Source organism: Talpa europaea, assembly GCF_964194135.1.
Source record: "Talpa europaea genome assembly, chromosome: 12".
Lineage (NCBI taxonomy): Eukaryota > Metazoa > Chordata > Mammalia > Eulipotyphla > Talpidae > Talpa > Talpa europaea.
Window position 1 is genome coordinate 16,163,920 of NC_140079.1, and position 15,093 is coordinate 16,179,012.

A 15,093-nucleotide genomic window follows, 5' to 3' on the forward strand; every position below is an offset into this window, starting at 1 on the left:
TAATGCTTCTATACAATACAGGCAGGAATCTATTACTTCTAGAATAATCAGACCTCCAAAAGGATTATAGGAATATTGCCTCTCAAAAGTCTAGTGCTGTCATGCTGACTGCTAAGCGCTGGGTATATTCAGTCAAACTGGCCTAATCCAAGGGTTCAGAGAAGAAACTTACCGCATCAGAATCTGACCCACAATAATTGGTTACCAATGGCCAGATATAATCCTGGAAACAAAAGGTGCATGTCTTCGGGGAAAAAAATATCCTGAAACAGCAGGATTCAAGGTATAATGGAAAAACCATCTGGATTGGAGGATACACAGGTGGTCCTGTGAGACAGGACATGGAAGTCTGTGATCCTTGATTCTCACTGTGTGCTTTTTAACCTAGGCACAATGACGGCCCTCTGTCATTATTCTCCCTTTCTGTGAAATAAAGCTACTCACACTTAATGGCATATGTAGTAAAACATTCCAGAAATTCAAAATGCCATGGTAGGTGCAATGTGATTGTTGTCCCTTTTGTGGGAAAGTGACAGGGTGGTGGGCAAACAGGTGAACAGTCAATGCGTGGTCTACGCAGCTAAGGACTTATTCCAATAAGAGTGTTTGCAAATACTTCTATACTAGCAGAAGGCCAGAAAACTTTAAACGCACGCCTGTGATATTGGTACAGCTGCAAAATACCAAAATAGTCATCCCAGCAAAACCTTCCATGCGATCTATTTACGCAGGTCTAATACGATCTCAGCGGCAGTTAGAGACAAGTGAGTCACCTAAAGGTGGTCCCGCATTAAACACAGACCATGGTAGAAAATGGATGGTCAGACTTCAAACGTGACTTCTTCCAATAGGACTTTCTCTTATCAACAACACAGATCTAAGTGTTAAGGACATGTTTTCATTTAATGAATTAAAAAATATTTTCCCTTTTACAGCTGTGTTTAAACAGAGTAATGAGGCAGCAGCTCAATATGTACATCCATAAATACATATATGTTCATACACACCAAGCAAAAACGTCCTTCATATTTATCTTTCCTCCTTAATCTTCATATCATTACACCGAAAAGCTGCAGTCTGCTGCCTCAAATAGACTTTGATTCATTATCTTCCCAAAGGTGTAAATCAGAGATCTCACTACAGTGTACGTCCTTGAAAACTCAGGTTCAAAAATCCCAATCAGCTGGCAATACCTGCAGTATGTTTGTCCAAAAGGTATCTAATTTAGGCCACCTTCAACACATGACTAATCTGCTGACTCTATAAACACAGAGACCTAGCTGCGAGGAGCTTGCTGAAAATCACAAGCTGGCGGTCATAAATGAAGACACTCAACTGACCAGAGGTGGACCCAGCAGCCTGTCAAGAGTCTTGTTTATTATCAGCTTTCTCTACCTGGAAGCAGCTCTTAATTCTCTTACGTCCAACTGCGGCAATTTGTGGCAAAATGTGTGTTCAAGAGATGGGATTTTTGCAGCATAATCTAGAGTATAAGCAATAAACAAGGCAATAAGTGGAGCCAAAGAAAGAGAGATCAGCAATATTAAACGAGATGTAACTCAGAAGGAAAAAATCATTAAGCGGATTTCATCACAGACTCTGCCACAGGGTACAGATGTGGTAGCCCATCTCCCCCTGTCTCGCACAGAAGGGAAAAAATCCCAGTAGTTAGAAGCAGTGACATTTCATGTGGTGAGTGATTCATTTGAGGGCTCTAAATTCTCTTGATCTTTGCTTCTGAAGCTTGAGGGTTGAAACCCAAGAGCAGGTGGAATCTATAAAGACTGCTGATTGCCATTCCTTAGAGTGTTTGGCAAAATAGGCTATTTTTAAAATTTAGCAAGATGGGCGGTGATTCTCCCCAGAACAAATTTGAGCAGTAAATCGTACCACAAACCTTTCCTTTGCTGCTGGAAGCCATGTGGTAGGGAGGGCCGTCCCTCCCGCCTCCCAGGACAAGCCCCCCGCATGATTCTTACCCAGCACTGTGATTGTGGTGTAACTTTCCTGGGGGGGGTCAGTGTAGAGCTGGCAAAAGTATCTTCCTTCATCAGAAATTGAGACATTTGTCAATGACACTTTGAGTTCGCTGCTAGAAAAATTCAGCAACTGAAACCTGCTGTCCTTCAAAGCTGTGAAACAAAACACCGAGTTAGTGGTTATGAGGAAGATCACAATGCTCTATTTTCCTTACCTAGGGGAGGTAAGTTGGGGGACGAGAGAGGCGGTGGCTTCAGAGAGGAAAGACTGATCAAGTCTTTCTGCACCTGTTGGGAACTCCTTTGTACCCTTCAATTACTATTTTGGGCTTTTGTAATAACTGCATGGAGACAAATCGCTCTGTCACACACACGGGTGTGTAAACACACACACACACACACAGAGCCGCAAGTCTAAATGCTGTCAGCCCTTACACATAAATTGTTTCAGATTTTCTGTTGGAGACAGATAAAATGAAAACAGGTCCTGAGTCCCCTTCAGGCACAGGATGTTCAGGGAATAGGACCTATATAGGTTTTTAAATTGCCCCCGAAATCCAAAGGTTTAACAACAAAATTTAGCAAGAACAACATACTTCTTGCATATCTTGTTCAACCAGAACTTAAAATATGTTTCACTGACCATTGTAAAACCAAGGACAATTTTATGTTTACAATGTTTTGTATATAGTTGTTACACTTTCTTTAAGATCTGAAAGAAAAGAATCCTAGGTGGTTTTCTCTTCAAGGGTCTTGTTTAAAATGAAAAAAATAAATAAAATATCCTATATCAGTTTTTTCCCTGTCCATCTTCATTTTTCCAGAGTCCTACCAGTGATCACCTCCCAAATAATCTACTTGCACTCAAAAAAAAGAAGTGGTTCCAACTCATAAGAGAAAATCAGAAAGTCATTATTAGTAATTTCAAAAGCAAAGTGAAAAATTGTTAAAAATAAATTTGTAGCACAGATATCCAATTTAACTTTAAACTGGATATGAGTTGAGGTGGAGCAGCCCAGTGTTCCTGACCTAGGACTTACCCCTCAGGTCTTGTGGTTTCCAAATACATTCAGCTTTACAGCATGAAACTGATTAAGCATCAAACAGGAAATTAGCGTCACCACAAAAGTAATGTATGGGGGCTTTTTCTAGATTTTAAATATTCACTTTGGAAGTCCTACAATTATTTTGACACAGGCTAGATTAATTAATAATGACAAAAATACACTCAAATAAAGGGCCTCCCTGGTGGCGCAGCGGTTGAGCTGGGCAAGGGTCCCACATGGCACACAGACCTCTCCTGCCGCCTGCTGCTCCCCTCAGCAGTGTATTTCGTCAGTCTGCCTGTTCTGCTCCCTGCTCTGGCTCTGGTGAATTCTCTCACCCTCCCATGCTTCTGACTGTACCCAGTGCTTGTATGAATGAATAAAATAAATCTTTTAAAAAAAATACACTCAAATAATGAGAAGCTGGTGTCTTTCCTTCTACCCTTCTTCATCCTCTTATATGCGCCTTAGGGTTATCACTCTTTCCATAGGTTGTGGGTATTCTGAGTTTCCTGGGGAGGTAGGGGCAAACAGATAGCAAGGGGCATGCTTGACACCTACTTGGGTTAGGCAACCATTTGAATCATTTCTATGATAAACAATTAAGTTCTGATCATTGCCTTTTGTGACAACCGCAAAGATTTCAGCAGATGGACACACCTCCTTACACCAGAGGCTATGGAGAAAAGAGATTTGGTGGCCTTTATAGGCACAGATTGCCTTGGAAACTTTAATCTTCGAACCAAACAGATTACCTTTCAGAATGTTTTATTTTCCTTGCCTTCCCCCATTTGAGTTGTTTGTGTCAGCTAAGTATTTGGGACCCAATTGCAATTCACCTTGAATTACTACAATCAATTCCTATTGCAAAGTAAGTCTGCCTTACTTTTAAAAGAGACCATTCAAGGTTTCTATTAAGTGGAAAGATTATGATTGCATGTCTCTTCTTCCTTCTGAAGAATTGACTAAACTTTAAGCATCTAACATTAAATTTAAAAAAAAAGGAGACCTTGGCAATCTCTTTATCAAGACAACATGCAGGGGAAAAAAAAAGTTGGCGGTCTACCACCACAGAGAAGGAAACTTACGCCTGAAGTCCCTGAAATAAATAGTCTGCCTGTTGGGATTCAGCAGTTGAATCACAGAGTCGTCGCTCTTATTGACTTGGCAGCTGATGGTTGCAACTTCTCCCTCGATCACTGTCACGTCTTTTGTAAACAAATTCTGTCCATCACCTTTAAAAAAGGAGAAAAACAGGTCAAAAAAAAACTTGCACTGAAAATTTGGTTAATGGGATCAGTTACAATGAGAAACCAGAAGCATATCAGAGAAGGAACACCAGTAACCACACGTGGCCGAGCTCAAGTACCTTCGCCTATATTCTGCAAAACGACACTATTAATTCGAGAGATCTGGGGGCAAAATACAACTAAGCCTGGAATGGACATGCTCTGCAAGGCTGAGAGGCCAATGTTCCAGGCTCCGGTATTTGTTATAGTTGAGTATGTGTGTTGGGGAGGTAGGGAAAGGTCAGAATGCTGATTTTTGTGAAGAGCTGCATGGAATGGGGGGGACACAGATACTCAACCTCAGCTCACATGCCCTTGAGTTAAGCTATTTGGTCACTGCACAGAGAACTTAAGGGGCCACTTAACAGAAGTAGGCAGGAGGGCTCAGCAAACAGCCCCGTCTCTGAGTGGATGCCGGAACTCCCGACACAGTCAGCTCAGTTGCTCACCGAGTAGAAGAGAGTACCCATCTGATTGTGACCCTTGGGGAGATCACAACAAAATCCTAGGAGAGCTGACGGTTCTGTTTGCTACTCTGCTTCATAAACTCATACCTACAAGACTCATGCCAAGCGTCAGGCAGTCCTGAGCCACGACCTTTCGGCTCACCACCCACTTCGAGCCATTTGGAACAAGCCAAGAAGTGGAGGCTGCGGTCCACTGAGAGAAGGCTTATCTCCAGATCTGCTCTGGCACATTGCTTCAAAGCTTAGGGACAGCAGCCAGGGCCCCTCATAAATGTCTTAAATGATTCACAGCAAAGGTAGGAGGAGGGAAGAATCCAATTCAAAAACAAAGGAGGAAGCAATTGTGGAAGGGTCATTTCTGCAGCTGGTGTGTCACAGGAGTTAGAAGTATATAGGACACTGTCCTTGAAGAAGCTGCGATGTGAGTGAAAACTGATACCTCGTCCCCACTCACAGAACGAGTATAAGAGAAGCAATGGTATAATGGTCAATCAAGGAAGGGAAGAGAAAGATTGCTTTTTAGCTGTATGATCTCAGGTAAATGATTTCAAGCCCCCAAGTTAGTCTCCCATCTGCAAAATGGGGAGAGTCATTAATAGGTAGCCACAGAGCTGTTGGGAGAACTAAGAAAGATAATAAACACAAAGCATTTAGCACTGTGTCTAATCTCATAAAACTGAATAAATGGTAGCCGCCATCCATCATCACCACCATCATCATCATCATCTCTCCAGATGCCAAATCTGAACATCTATGAAGTCACCCTGGTGCAGCTCACAGACCCTGCTCACAAAGCTCTCCATAAAATTATATGGCAACTCAGGGTAGCAGATTCACCCCTGAAAATACCTCGGTCACAGTAAGCAACAAAGGTCAAAGATAAATACTATTAAAAAAAAGCGACAGCATAAATAGAGATGCAATTAGAGTACAAGGAGGATTTCCACCTGCTATCATATTTCTGCAGCAGGATTCTTTTTTTGGCAGGACACAGTGGGGAAGTGCGAGAAGGGGTGTTGAAAATGGTTTTAAGCCAAATCCACCTAGAAATAGACCAGCCTCTGGTAGAGGATTAGAAAAGAGGAAACTAGAGGGATAAGGAAAAAAATTATTAGAACCACAGATAAACAAAAATGCTTGGTGCTTGAGGAGCAGACCAAAATGAAACCCAACTCTGAGATCCCTGCTTCAGGGAATTACCCTGGGTGTGAGAATGCAGGGCTTTTACTGAGTGAAGGAGTTTCCCCTACTTTGATCCAGCAGGGAAAGCTCAGTGGACTGAACAGTATGATAGAACAACAAGAGAAAAAGTGATCAGGAAAAAAAACGAAAGGAAATTTTTCCCTTAGTGGATTACTGTGACACATAATCAGAACCCAGCAAGGGGAGCAGTTTCTTCCTAGATTTGAGATAAGAGCAAGGAAAGAGGAATTCCTGCTTATCAAGCAAGGTGGTTTCACAGGCCCTGGTTAAAGTATGTCCAGGAAGGACAGTATTCTTATTTCCTTAGGGTAACCCAGTCTACTAAGAAAATTCAGGAAAAATTAAACCACACAATTCAAATGCTCTAACTGTCTGAAGTCATGGGACTTGCCTTGGAGACTAGACTAGAATATCAAAGGGGTCTACTGGGTTGTGGAGAGACTGCTTCGAGCTCAAGGAAATTTATTAGCAACACAAATAAGAAGTTCCAATTTATGAAAGGAACAAATGGAAAGGCAATGTGGTGACAGGTATGCTTCCCTTCCACACAGGAGGCCTCACGGACCTGACTACTTCCTGCAGTGACAGGGCCTGAACACCAGCTACACCTGGTTCATGCATTAGCAGACCAGTTCCTGTACACCTGACTATCCCCTTTAATTTTATTATTTCTCAGAATATGGCTATGTTCTGGACAACACACTACATTCATGGAAAGCTATGAAATGCTTGCACAGGAGCTGGGAACAGAGGAACTGACATGGTTTTGTGAGTTGAAATGTGAAGGCAATAAAAAAAAAAAAAAACAGAATCAGAGGGTTATTGTGTTTCTTAAACATCTTTTATTGCTTACAGTAAGTACTATTAAGACCAGATCACATTGACGTATCATTATTGCCTAAATCTTTCAGGGAAAATCATGGCCACCTACAAATTCTGGCCCCTGCTGTGTCCTGGCATATGACTGCCCAGCATATTCAGGGTGGTGTCACCATCATGACTGTATTGGTGTTTTGCAACTGCTAAGGCCAACCTAAAATCTAGTGGCTCAGAAAAATGCTAATTCCTACCTATGTTAATGTGGATACAATACTCATGCTAAAGAAATTGTAAGTGATAATGAAATATTTTGTTGAAAGATATCAAAGTGCCTTGGCTGATGGTGGCTGCCCACAGATGTCACTCTGTAAAAATCACCAATAAATTATATGGGTCAGCTAGAAAGCGGTTATATTAAACAGAGCTCCATACTTCGAGGTGCCAAAAGATGCCTGCAATGGAATAATAATGACCTATTTATTTGAGGCCAAGGGAGTGAATGACAGTGATGAAAATATGATATGTATGTCAGTATTCTTAACTGCCTGAAGCCTTTATGTAAAAATAATTTCTGCTCACATCCTCAAATATTTCTTCCAAACAGGAGAGTGCACTGTGACTTGATAAATTTCCCCTTGAAATAGATATCATGCCAATTAGGTTGTTACAAAACACAATTTGATGTGTAGCAGAAGGGATACAAACAGGCAACTTTGGTGCCTTTCTTAAGTAATCCATTTAAAAATCCTTTCCAATTCCCTAAAACTCAATTAGCAGATATACTGTCAAGGCAGAAATAGCACATGTTCGGAGCAAAAGAAATCAAGGAGGTACAATACTGTATCCATTCAATAAGGCTGTTAACAGCAAGGTAATTTATTTTAAGGGTGGAACAATGTCTGATGTCTATAGACATTTTTGACTGCTAATTGGTATATGTGGGTGAGGGTTAGGGGGCAGAACCAAGCTGGATTTTAATTTATACCAGCAACTGTACACCTTCTATCTGCCTTATTTTCCCCACAATCTCTAAATATAAAAACTCTGGTGTTAGGCCTATTTACTCACAAGCAAGTCTTCCATGGTAAACTAGAAGTTGCTAGGCTATTCATTACAAGAATGAGAAACCTGATTATCGCAAAAAAAAAAAAAAAAGAAGATACAAATTATTTTGCTGATTAGTAATGACCATTTCCGCTAGCTTGGTTAAGGCTGGCGCTGGAGCTGGAGTGGGGTGCAGTAGTCTCATAAATCCCCCTTTAATTCAATCTTCAATTAGCTTAGCTCATGGATTCTATCCTGAAACCTCATTTTGTGATCAACTCTATTTGAATACCATTACACAAAAAACACTAGCATTGACTGGAATCTATTCAGTCAACGGCAAGGCCACCTGAGGGGGGCCACAGGGCAAATCTTCTAGGGAAACCAGAAATCAGAAAAGACACCTCACAGCGGGCAGCAGAGAAGGGGCGCCCCGTGTCCAGCGCTGGGCAGCGTGCTGATTGCTGGTGCGCTGTTTCCTCCCACAGTCCTGGTGTTTTCAACAGCCTACTTTAAAGATTTAGAACCCGAGGACACAGAGCAATGGAAATAAGTGGCTGAGCTGGTGTTTGAACCCAGTTCTGTCAGCTTCTCCAGCCCCATACAGCTTGTACTTTTGAAGCAGCCAACACCAGGATTTGTTGCCAAGGTTCTATTGGCTCTGCCTTGGAAAATTTACTTGTTTTTAAAGAGGGTTATTTCCCTATGAGCAACTTCTGGTTGGGTTTTTTTTTTTTTATTTCCATAATTTATCCAGAACACAATTACACACTTCAAGACGAGAGAGGAAGTGTCCTGAATGTAAAACACCTTGTTTACTACCGATTCCTTCTCTGCGCTCAGCACACTTTGCCCCCCGAGAACGCCTTTATTACCAGCACAGGACGGGCGTTTGCCAGCACAGAGCGCTCGGCCCTGTTGCCTGGCTGTTAATAAATAAAGCACTTCATTTACACTGGGGGAGTCTCTCCAGTCAAGTCTATAATAAAAGGGCAAGTCAGAGTTAGCAGAGAATTCCGTTTATGCTATGGCAACTATGTAAACTCTTACTGACACCCAGGAGCTTCAGTGACTCTTAACTGGGAAGACAGTTTGCCCAGAGAAGAAAGCAAATAAAGTCCCCTGACCTACTCCTTTAGTAGCAAAATCATATCAGGGAAATGCTTTTTTCCCTCCTCCCTCAGCAGTGTGGAAGACTGAACCTAACAAGAATTCAGCACAGTCAGGTTGTCTAAACAGGCAAAAGTCAAACCCAAACACAGCGTGTCCAAAAAAACCCTGCTGTTGATCGATGTGGTCGATAATTTTTAAAAGGCACTATAGTTCTTGGAATCTTGCACAAAGTCTTGCACTCAGGAATGGTGAATTCTTTCCTTCCATGAAAGGGATCTAAGTTTAGACTTTCCAAGGAATCAAAAACCCTGAATGTTTTTAAAAACCTTATTTTCTAGTTTTCTCTGTCTTAAAGCTTTCAATGCCCTCTCCAGCTTGCCCATTTCTGTTGGATACCCTTTTTACAACTCTTGTTGGTATGTGAACTTAGTGTTAAAATCCTGGAGCAGAGAGCAAGGCCATCAGCATACTCACTCTCTGAAACAGCCACACAAAATCTGGTGCCTTCAGGTAAAGCCAGTCTTTTACCTCATGACTAAGGAGCAGATACAGATTTAACAATGGGGAACCACCCTTGCGGGAGTGCAGGCATTCTTTAGAGAGCGAGAGAGATGAAATCCTGCACCGCCTTCCTCTGGGTCAGGACAACTTAGAACTAGAAGCTCTCCTGACAATTATATTTGTCAGTTACATAATGTCAGTAACACTAGTAATTCCATTCTTAATGTCAGTGACTCACTATTTCTACCTCTGTAAACTAAATTCAGACCCATGTCTGTTGGAAAAGCTTTCACAGTAAAAGCTGTGGGACTGCTTCCCGGGTTCGAATCCTGGCTTTGATGATCTAATGCACCCCTTGTTTAACTACCATTGAGACTTTATGTGCATTTAAGGAAAGCACACCCCCTACTCTTATCCAAATAAAATCAGCACCTATAGAGGCACCACAATCCCTGCTAACGTTTATGAGAGCTAGCACTAGAATTAAGTAGATTTCAGGGAAAGAATGAAAAGAGATTCCACTGAAACCCAGAGGGGAAAAAAATCCTTCTAACCGCATCTGTCCCCCAAGTCAATGTAAACACAGTGTTCACGACAAATCATTAACAAAGTCATTAAGATCTGATTTCTATCTAAGCAATTATTGTCAGCATATTTTGTACATTTCCTTTAAAGGACTCAATCCTATCTTTCAATTCATTAAACTGTTCCTTGAATTTACAGAATTTTATATCAAATCAGAAACCTATTTGAATTAATAAGAATTACAGTAAAAGTAATTTGAAAATAAATTATTTGAAGTTCAAGTCATGCAAGCTTTTGATGAAAGAATTCAGTCCTATTTAAACATGACAGTAGCGTTTGGATTCTCCCAGGGACTAGAGGCAGTGAGACCAATGTCCAGAAAGAGGGTGTCCATCCAGCGAGGATCAAGGTTAAGGGTAAGACCTCTTCAACACAAATATAATCCTTTATTTCAGAGAGAGGCAATCTTTCAACTGTTGTAAGTACTTGAATATTTATTTAAAATCAAAAGCATTCAATCCGTCTGCTGTTTACAAAGCTCCTCGTAACCTTTGCGATCCTCACCCATGTTTTGCTTTCCCAAACAGAGAAGTGGAATATGTTGATTGCCTGCTCCAAGGACTATGTACTCAATGGTCAAAATAATTATAAATGCGAACCACAGAGCACCTAAGTTTGGAGCCATGATAAAACAAACCAACTCCACAAATATGCTGAGTGGACAAGAATATGCGTGACTGACCAAGACACTTCATTTGTGTCGTCTTCTTTTTTTCTAGAACCCTGATGGAATCACAGATCAGTAGAACTGAAAGCAACCTAGAGGTCTACTCACTCATTTTCTAGAGGATGACACAGGCCCAGGGAGGAGGAGACATGCCTGAAGTCACATGACCAACACCAGGCATAGCCAGGAACAGAAGTCACTCCCAGTGTTCACAGAGGTCTTCCTATTCTTGGCTATCTCTAAATAACAACTGTTATTTAGAAATTGATCTGTTCTAATTACAAAAGCAATATATGCTCAAGGTTTACTTTCTTTAAGCTTTGTTTTATATGCAGTATTTATACCACTATATCCAATGACATGGAGATGGTCAGCATTTTCTAAGAATCTCCTATAATATAATTACTCTTATGTCACTTGAGCTTATGGAAAGAAAAAAAAAACCTACTGAATTTAATCTAATCTTTTACAATCAGTGAAAGGTGAGGCAAATTTTTGAACAGTAAGTTAAAGAGTACTCTTCCTCAGTGCTGGTTTTTACTTCAATTAAAATTGTTGATTTCCCCTGAATACAAAACAAAAAATATCATCTGACACAACATTAAGCTATTCATGAATATTCTGTATACACATTCTTGTTTAGTTGACTAATGGCAAATTAACGTTCTCTATTTTAGCTTAAACACATACTATAGGTATGTTTGATTAGCATTGAATTCCAAAAGCTGATTACTATGCATGCTTTGATTATGTAATTACATAATAGAGTATAATGGCTCCTTTGGAGTCATTATGATCTATATGGCAAATATGTTTCAGTTTTGCTATAGTTTAAATACATGTTGAGTTGACAGCTCATAACAAGGCTCCACTCTTCAGTCTTATCAGCTAAATGGGCATTTTCCCATTCATTCTGACATCTCCTTGACACCAATTAAGGCCTATTGTGTCAAGCTGCATACACTTTTGAGAAATTCCCTTTGTTTTCTTGGCATTCAAAAAAGGACATTAATTTTAAAAGCGATATTAAGCCAAAAAAAAAAAAAAGGCTGAAATTCCATCCTTCATCCACCCTTTGAAAGGTCTGCAGGGAATCACATCTAGTCCATTAATCACTGTTCAGACAATCACAAGGGGGTTAAAGATGGAATTTCACCTTTTACTCCAAAATGCACACAAAGGGGGAACAGCCAAGAATATTGATGTCCACAGTGGTGGCGGGCCACATGCATTCAGCTCCAGGGCTCTCTGAACACCAATCACACCAACTTACACAAAGGTCCAGTTCTGCCAATCTCATGTCTGTCCCTTCTATTTTGAAGCTACTCTACTCTGGAAGAGGTAGCTATGAAATCACACCATCAGATTTCACCTTCGCAGCTCTCAAATGTAGTTTCTGGTGAATCAAAGGCCAACAAAAACATACTTAGTGAAGAGTTGTTGTAGTTTTTTTTTTTTTTTTTAAATAATTCCATTGTCAACTCACAAATTGGAAAGCAATCACGCTTTACCATGGGATGCAAGTCACTGTAAAGAATTATGTAAAGTTTCTCTTGTTCCCATGGACTCGTTTAATCTCACACTATTTCCTTTGCAATAAGAGCTGTTTCTGCCTTTTTTAAACTAGTATTTCTTCAGAAGAATGATCCCTTAGACCATGCCAGCCCAAGGATGACCCGAGTCTTAACTTTAAAGACTAATAAGCATCAAGCAGCTTTTTCCTTTATGTCTGCTGGTTTTCAACATTAAGACTGAGGAACTAAGGTCAAATACAGTCCAACTGGTATTTGTATATAGGCTGAGTCTCTCTTTTGTGAAAGAAAGCATTGATTAGATGTGTGAAAACTCTTTTCAAGGAAGACTGTGACAAAAGAAAGTAGTTACAGTGACTGTGTCCATGCTATTTCTATTTTAAACATCACATTAGCTGCCTTCCTTTTGAAAGACTCTAAACTCAAAAGGAATTTTTAATCAGAGCCCACGCACTAAAAGGGCCAAACAATTATGATGCTTAAGGTCTGAGTGGCCTGATCTCATAAAATATAGTGATGCAACCCCTCTATAGAAAGTTTGTGGGCGATGATACTCATCCACTAACACAAAGATCTGAATTAGCAGTTCCATTAAAATTCACTTATCAAAGAAGTGAAGGGCAATAAAAGAAAGAGGAATATAAAAATAAGCCATAACGGATAGTAATAGTCACTGAATCTTTTTGCTCTTCACACTGAAAGGTGAACATTCCAGCTTTTTTTTCCTCCTCTCATTTCTTTCATAGTTGGACAGGTTTCATGGCCTTTTCGTTCATCAGAAAGATAGCATCTTTTTGGAGAAAAGATAGCCTAACCCTGAAGAAAAACTCCCTCCAGTGGACAGGTTTCATGAGAATTAAAAGAGAAAGAGAAAAATAGAGCTCCGTGAGTAGCAAAGTCGCTGTTTTATTTGCTTGTGAGTTGGCAATGAAATCACCTTGTGGAAGAGCCATTTGAAGCCTGCTAAATCTGCTTAGAGACTCTTGGGGAAAAGGGGGCTCTTTAAAAACATTAATTAAAAAATATCCACAGTCATCCAACTTGGACTTTGGAGGAGAACAATCTGAAGACAGAGGGTTCTTACAAAACTAATTGTGTTGGCAAAGCAAGTAGTTTCTTCTCAATGGATGTGATTCTGTGATGCTCGTGTATGGCAAAAGGAGAATAAAAGAACAGCTTTTGATTGAGCTGCTTTGGTAGAAATTCAAAGCTGGGTGGTGTTCCAGCATTTCAAAATCGATTCAGTTTCTTTTGGACAAAATGTGCTGAAGCCAACTGTTGATCTTATGCATTAAGCCACTTTGCTAATGAACTGATACAGTATATTCTCTGGGCTATATTAAATGACTGCTTTGCAGAAACGGGGTTTACAAAATTCTGCTCCCTCAAGCAAGGACTCCTGGGAAGAGAAGAATACGTTCTGCAGGGGATGAATGGTGCAGACAAGGCTGGTGGCTGAGGAACCCAGGCTCTCACACCATCCAGGTCAAGGGCTGCAAGGTCAGCAGACGCCTGGGACAAGGGGAATCGGCATTTTGAATTCAAGAGAGCCTATTGCATTTCCCAAACCACAGGCTATTCATAACTAAACATGGAGGTTTCATGATTAAAACTCAGAATGCATATTAAAATACCTGAAAACCACAGAGGAAGATACCAATATTAGGATCTATTATCCTATAAAGATCTCAGGGAATTTGGGCTTCTCTCTTAAGCCAGAAGAGATCTTAGTAGCCAAAGCATTTCTTACATACACTGCAGTGGCCTGGTTAGCTCTCATGCGCTAAGAAAATATAATGTTGCTCTTTCCAAAACACAGGAGAAGAAACATCTAGAATTTTGAAGCCAATGAGATGGCTGGTCCTGCTGTGGTCACTGCTGATTACCAGCCCCTAAGTCGGAAGCATATCAGAGACAGAGATTGTTGACTTTAATTACCAACTGCTCCCCTGCAAAATTCTATATATTGAATTTCCTTAGAACCCCCACCTGAAGTCTCAATGGAGTCTACTGGTCATGTGCATTTCCTTTACTTTTTACACCCAGCTTTTAAGCACCCAATTTAATATCATTTTCCCTTTGACAGGAGGTACTGTTATAAAACTCAGGTCACTCAGCTTCAGTTCACTAGGAGCTGATTTTCTTTTCTTGACATTTGCCTTCACGGGTGTTGAGACTAATAATTAGTATATTTAAAAGTCACAAGGCATTATAACAGGTACCAATATTTACTACACAAAGGGAAGAAAAGGGAAGTGTCTGCTGTTCTTGTTGGGATGTAAGAGAAACATTTCTTTTGAAAGTGATGATTATTATTAATTTTTTAATATCAAGAAAATGCCCAATAATTTTAGAGGGGGCATTATTTTAATCACCTGCATGATGACAATATCTAATATATATATATATTAGCTATCTAATATTGTTATCTATATATATATATTTTTCAAATGCTTATTGCCAGGTGCTAGCTTCAGGTCTTTTTCTTCTACATTATCTCATTTAATCCTCAGGACAAGCCTGTGTCACTCAAATATCTTATCATTCCGATGACACAGACTTAGGTAACACATGCAGAAGTAAAATAAGTAGTCGGAACCAAAATCAGAGCCTAGGTCTATTTTACTGTAGATCTGGTGCTATTAACAATTACAGTACATTAATGAGGCTTTATGATGCTAAAAAATGGAGAACTAATGGAAGAATCTATTGTGTCTCATTTATGTGATTTGGAAATAAAGCTAAAGTAATACTCTCAGCATTGAAAGGACTCTGAAGCATATCAGCAATCAGCATGTCCCAATGTGTGACACTGATAAGATCTGCTCTATAACTGTGTCCTAAATAT

At 40.2% G+C, this 15,093-nt stretch overlaps 1 protein-coding gene across 6 annotated transcripts in view; it reads right to left on the reverse strand.

Moving 5' to 3' along the window:
- The window catches only part of CADM1 (cell adhesion molecule 1), a gene marked incomplete at both ends in the record, with an annotated part of 314,928 nt that overhangs the window by 57,811 nt on the left and 242,024 nt on the right, over positions 1-15,093 (reverse strand). For all 6 annotated transcript variants that reach the window (XM_084251258.1, XM_084251257.1, XM_084251255.1 and 3 more), the window contains 2 exons: positions 1,980-2,132; positions 4,114-4,260. In XM_084251258.1, coding sequence (XP_084107384.1) covers positions 1,980-2,132; positions 4,114-4,260 — 300 coding nt within the window. The remainder of the gene's footprint in view (positions 1-1,979; positions 2,133-4,113; positions 4,261-15,093) is intronic.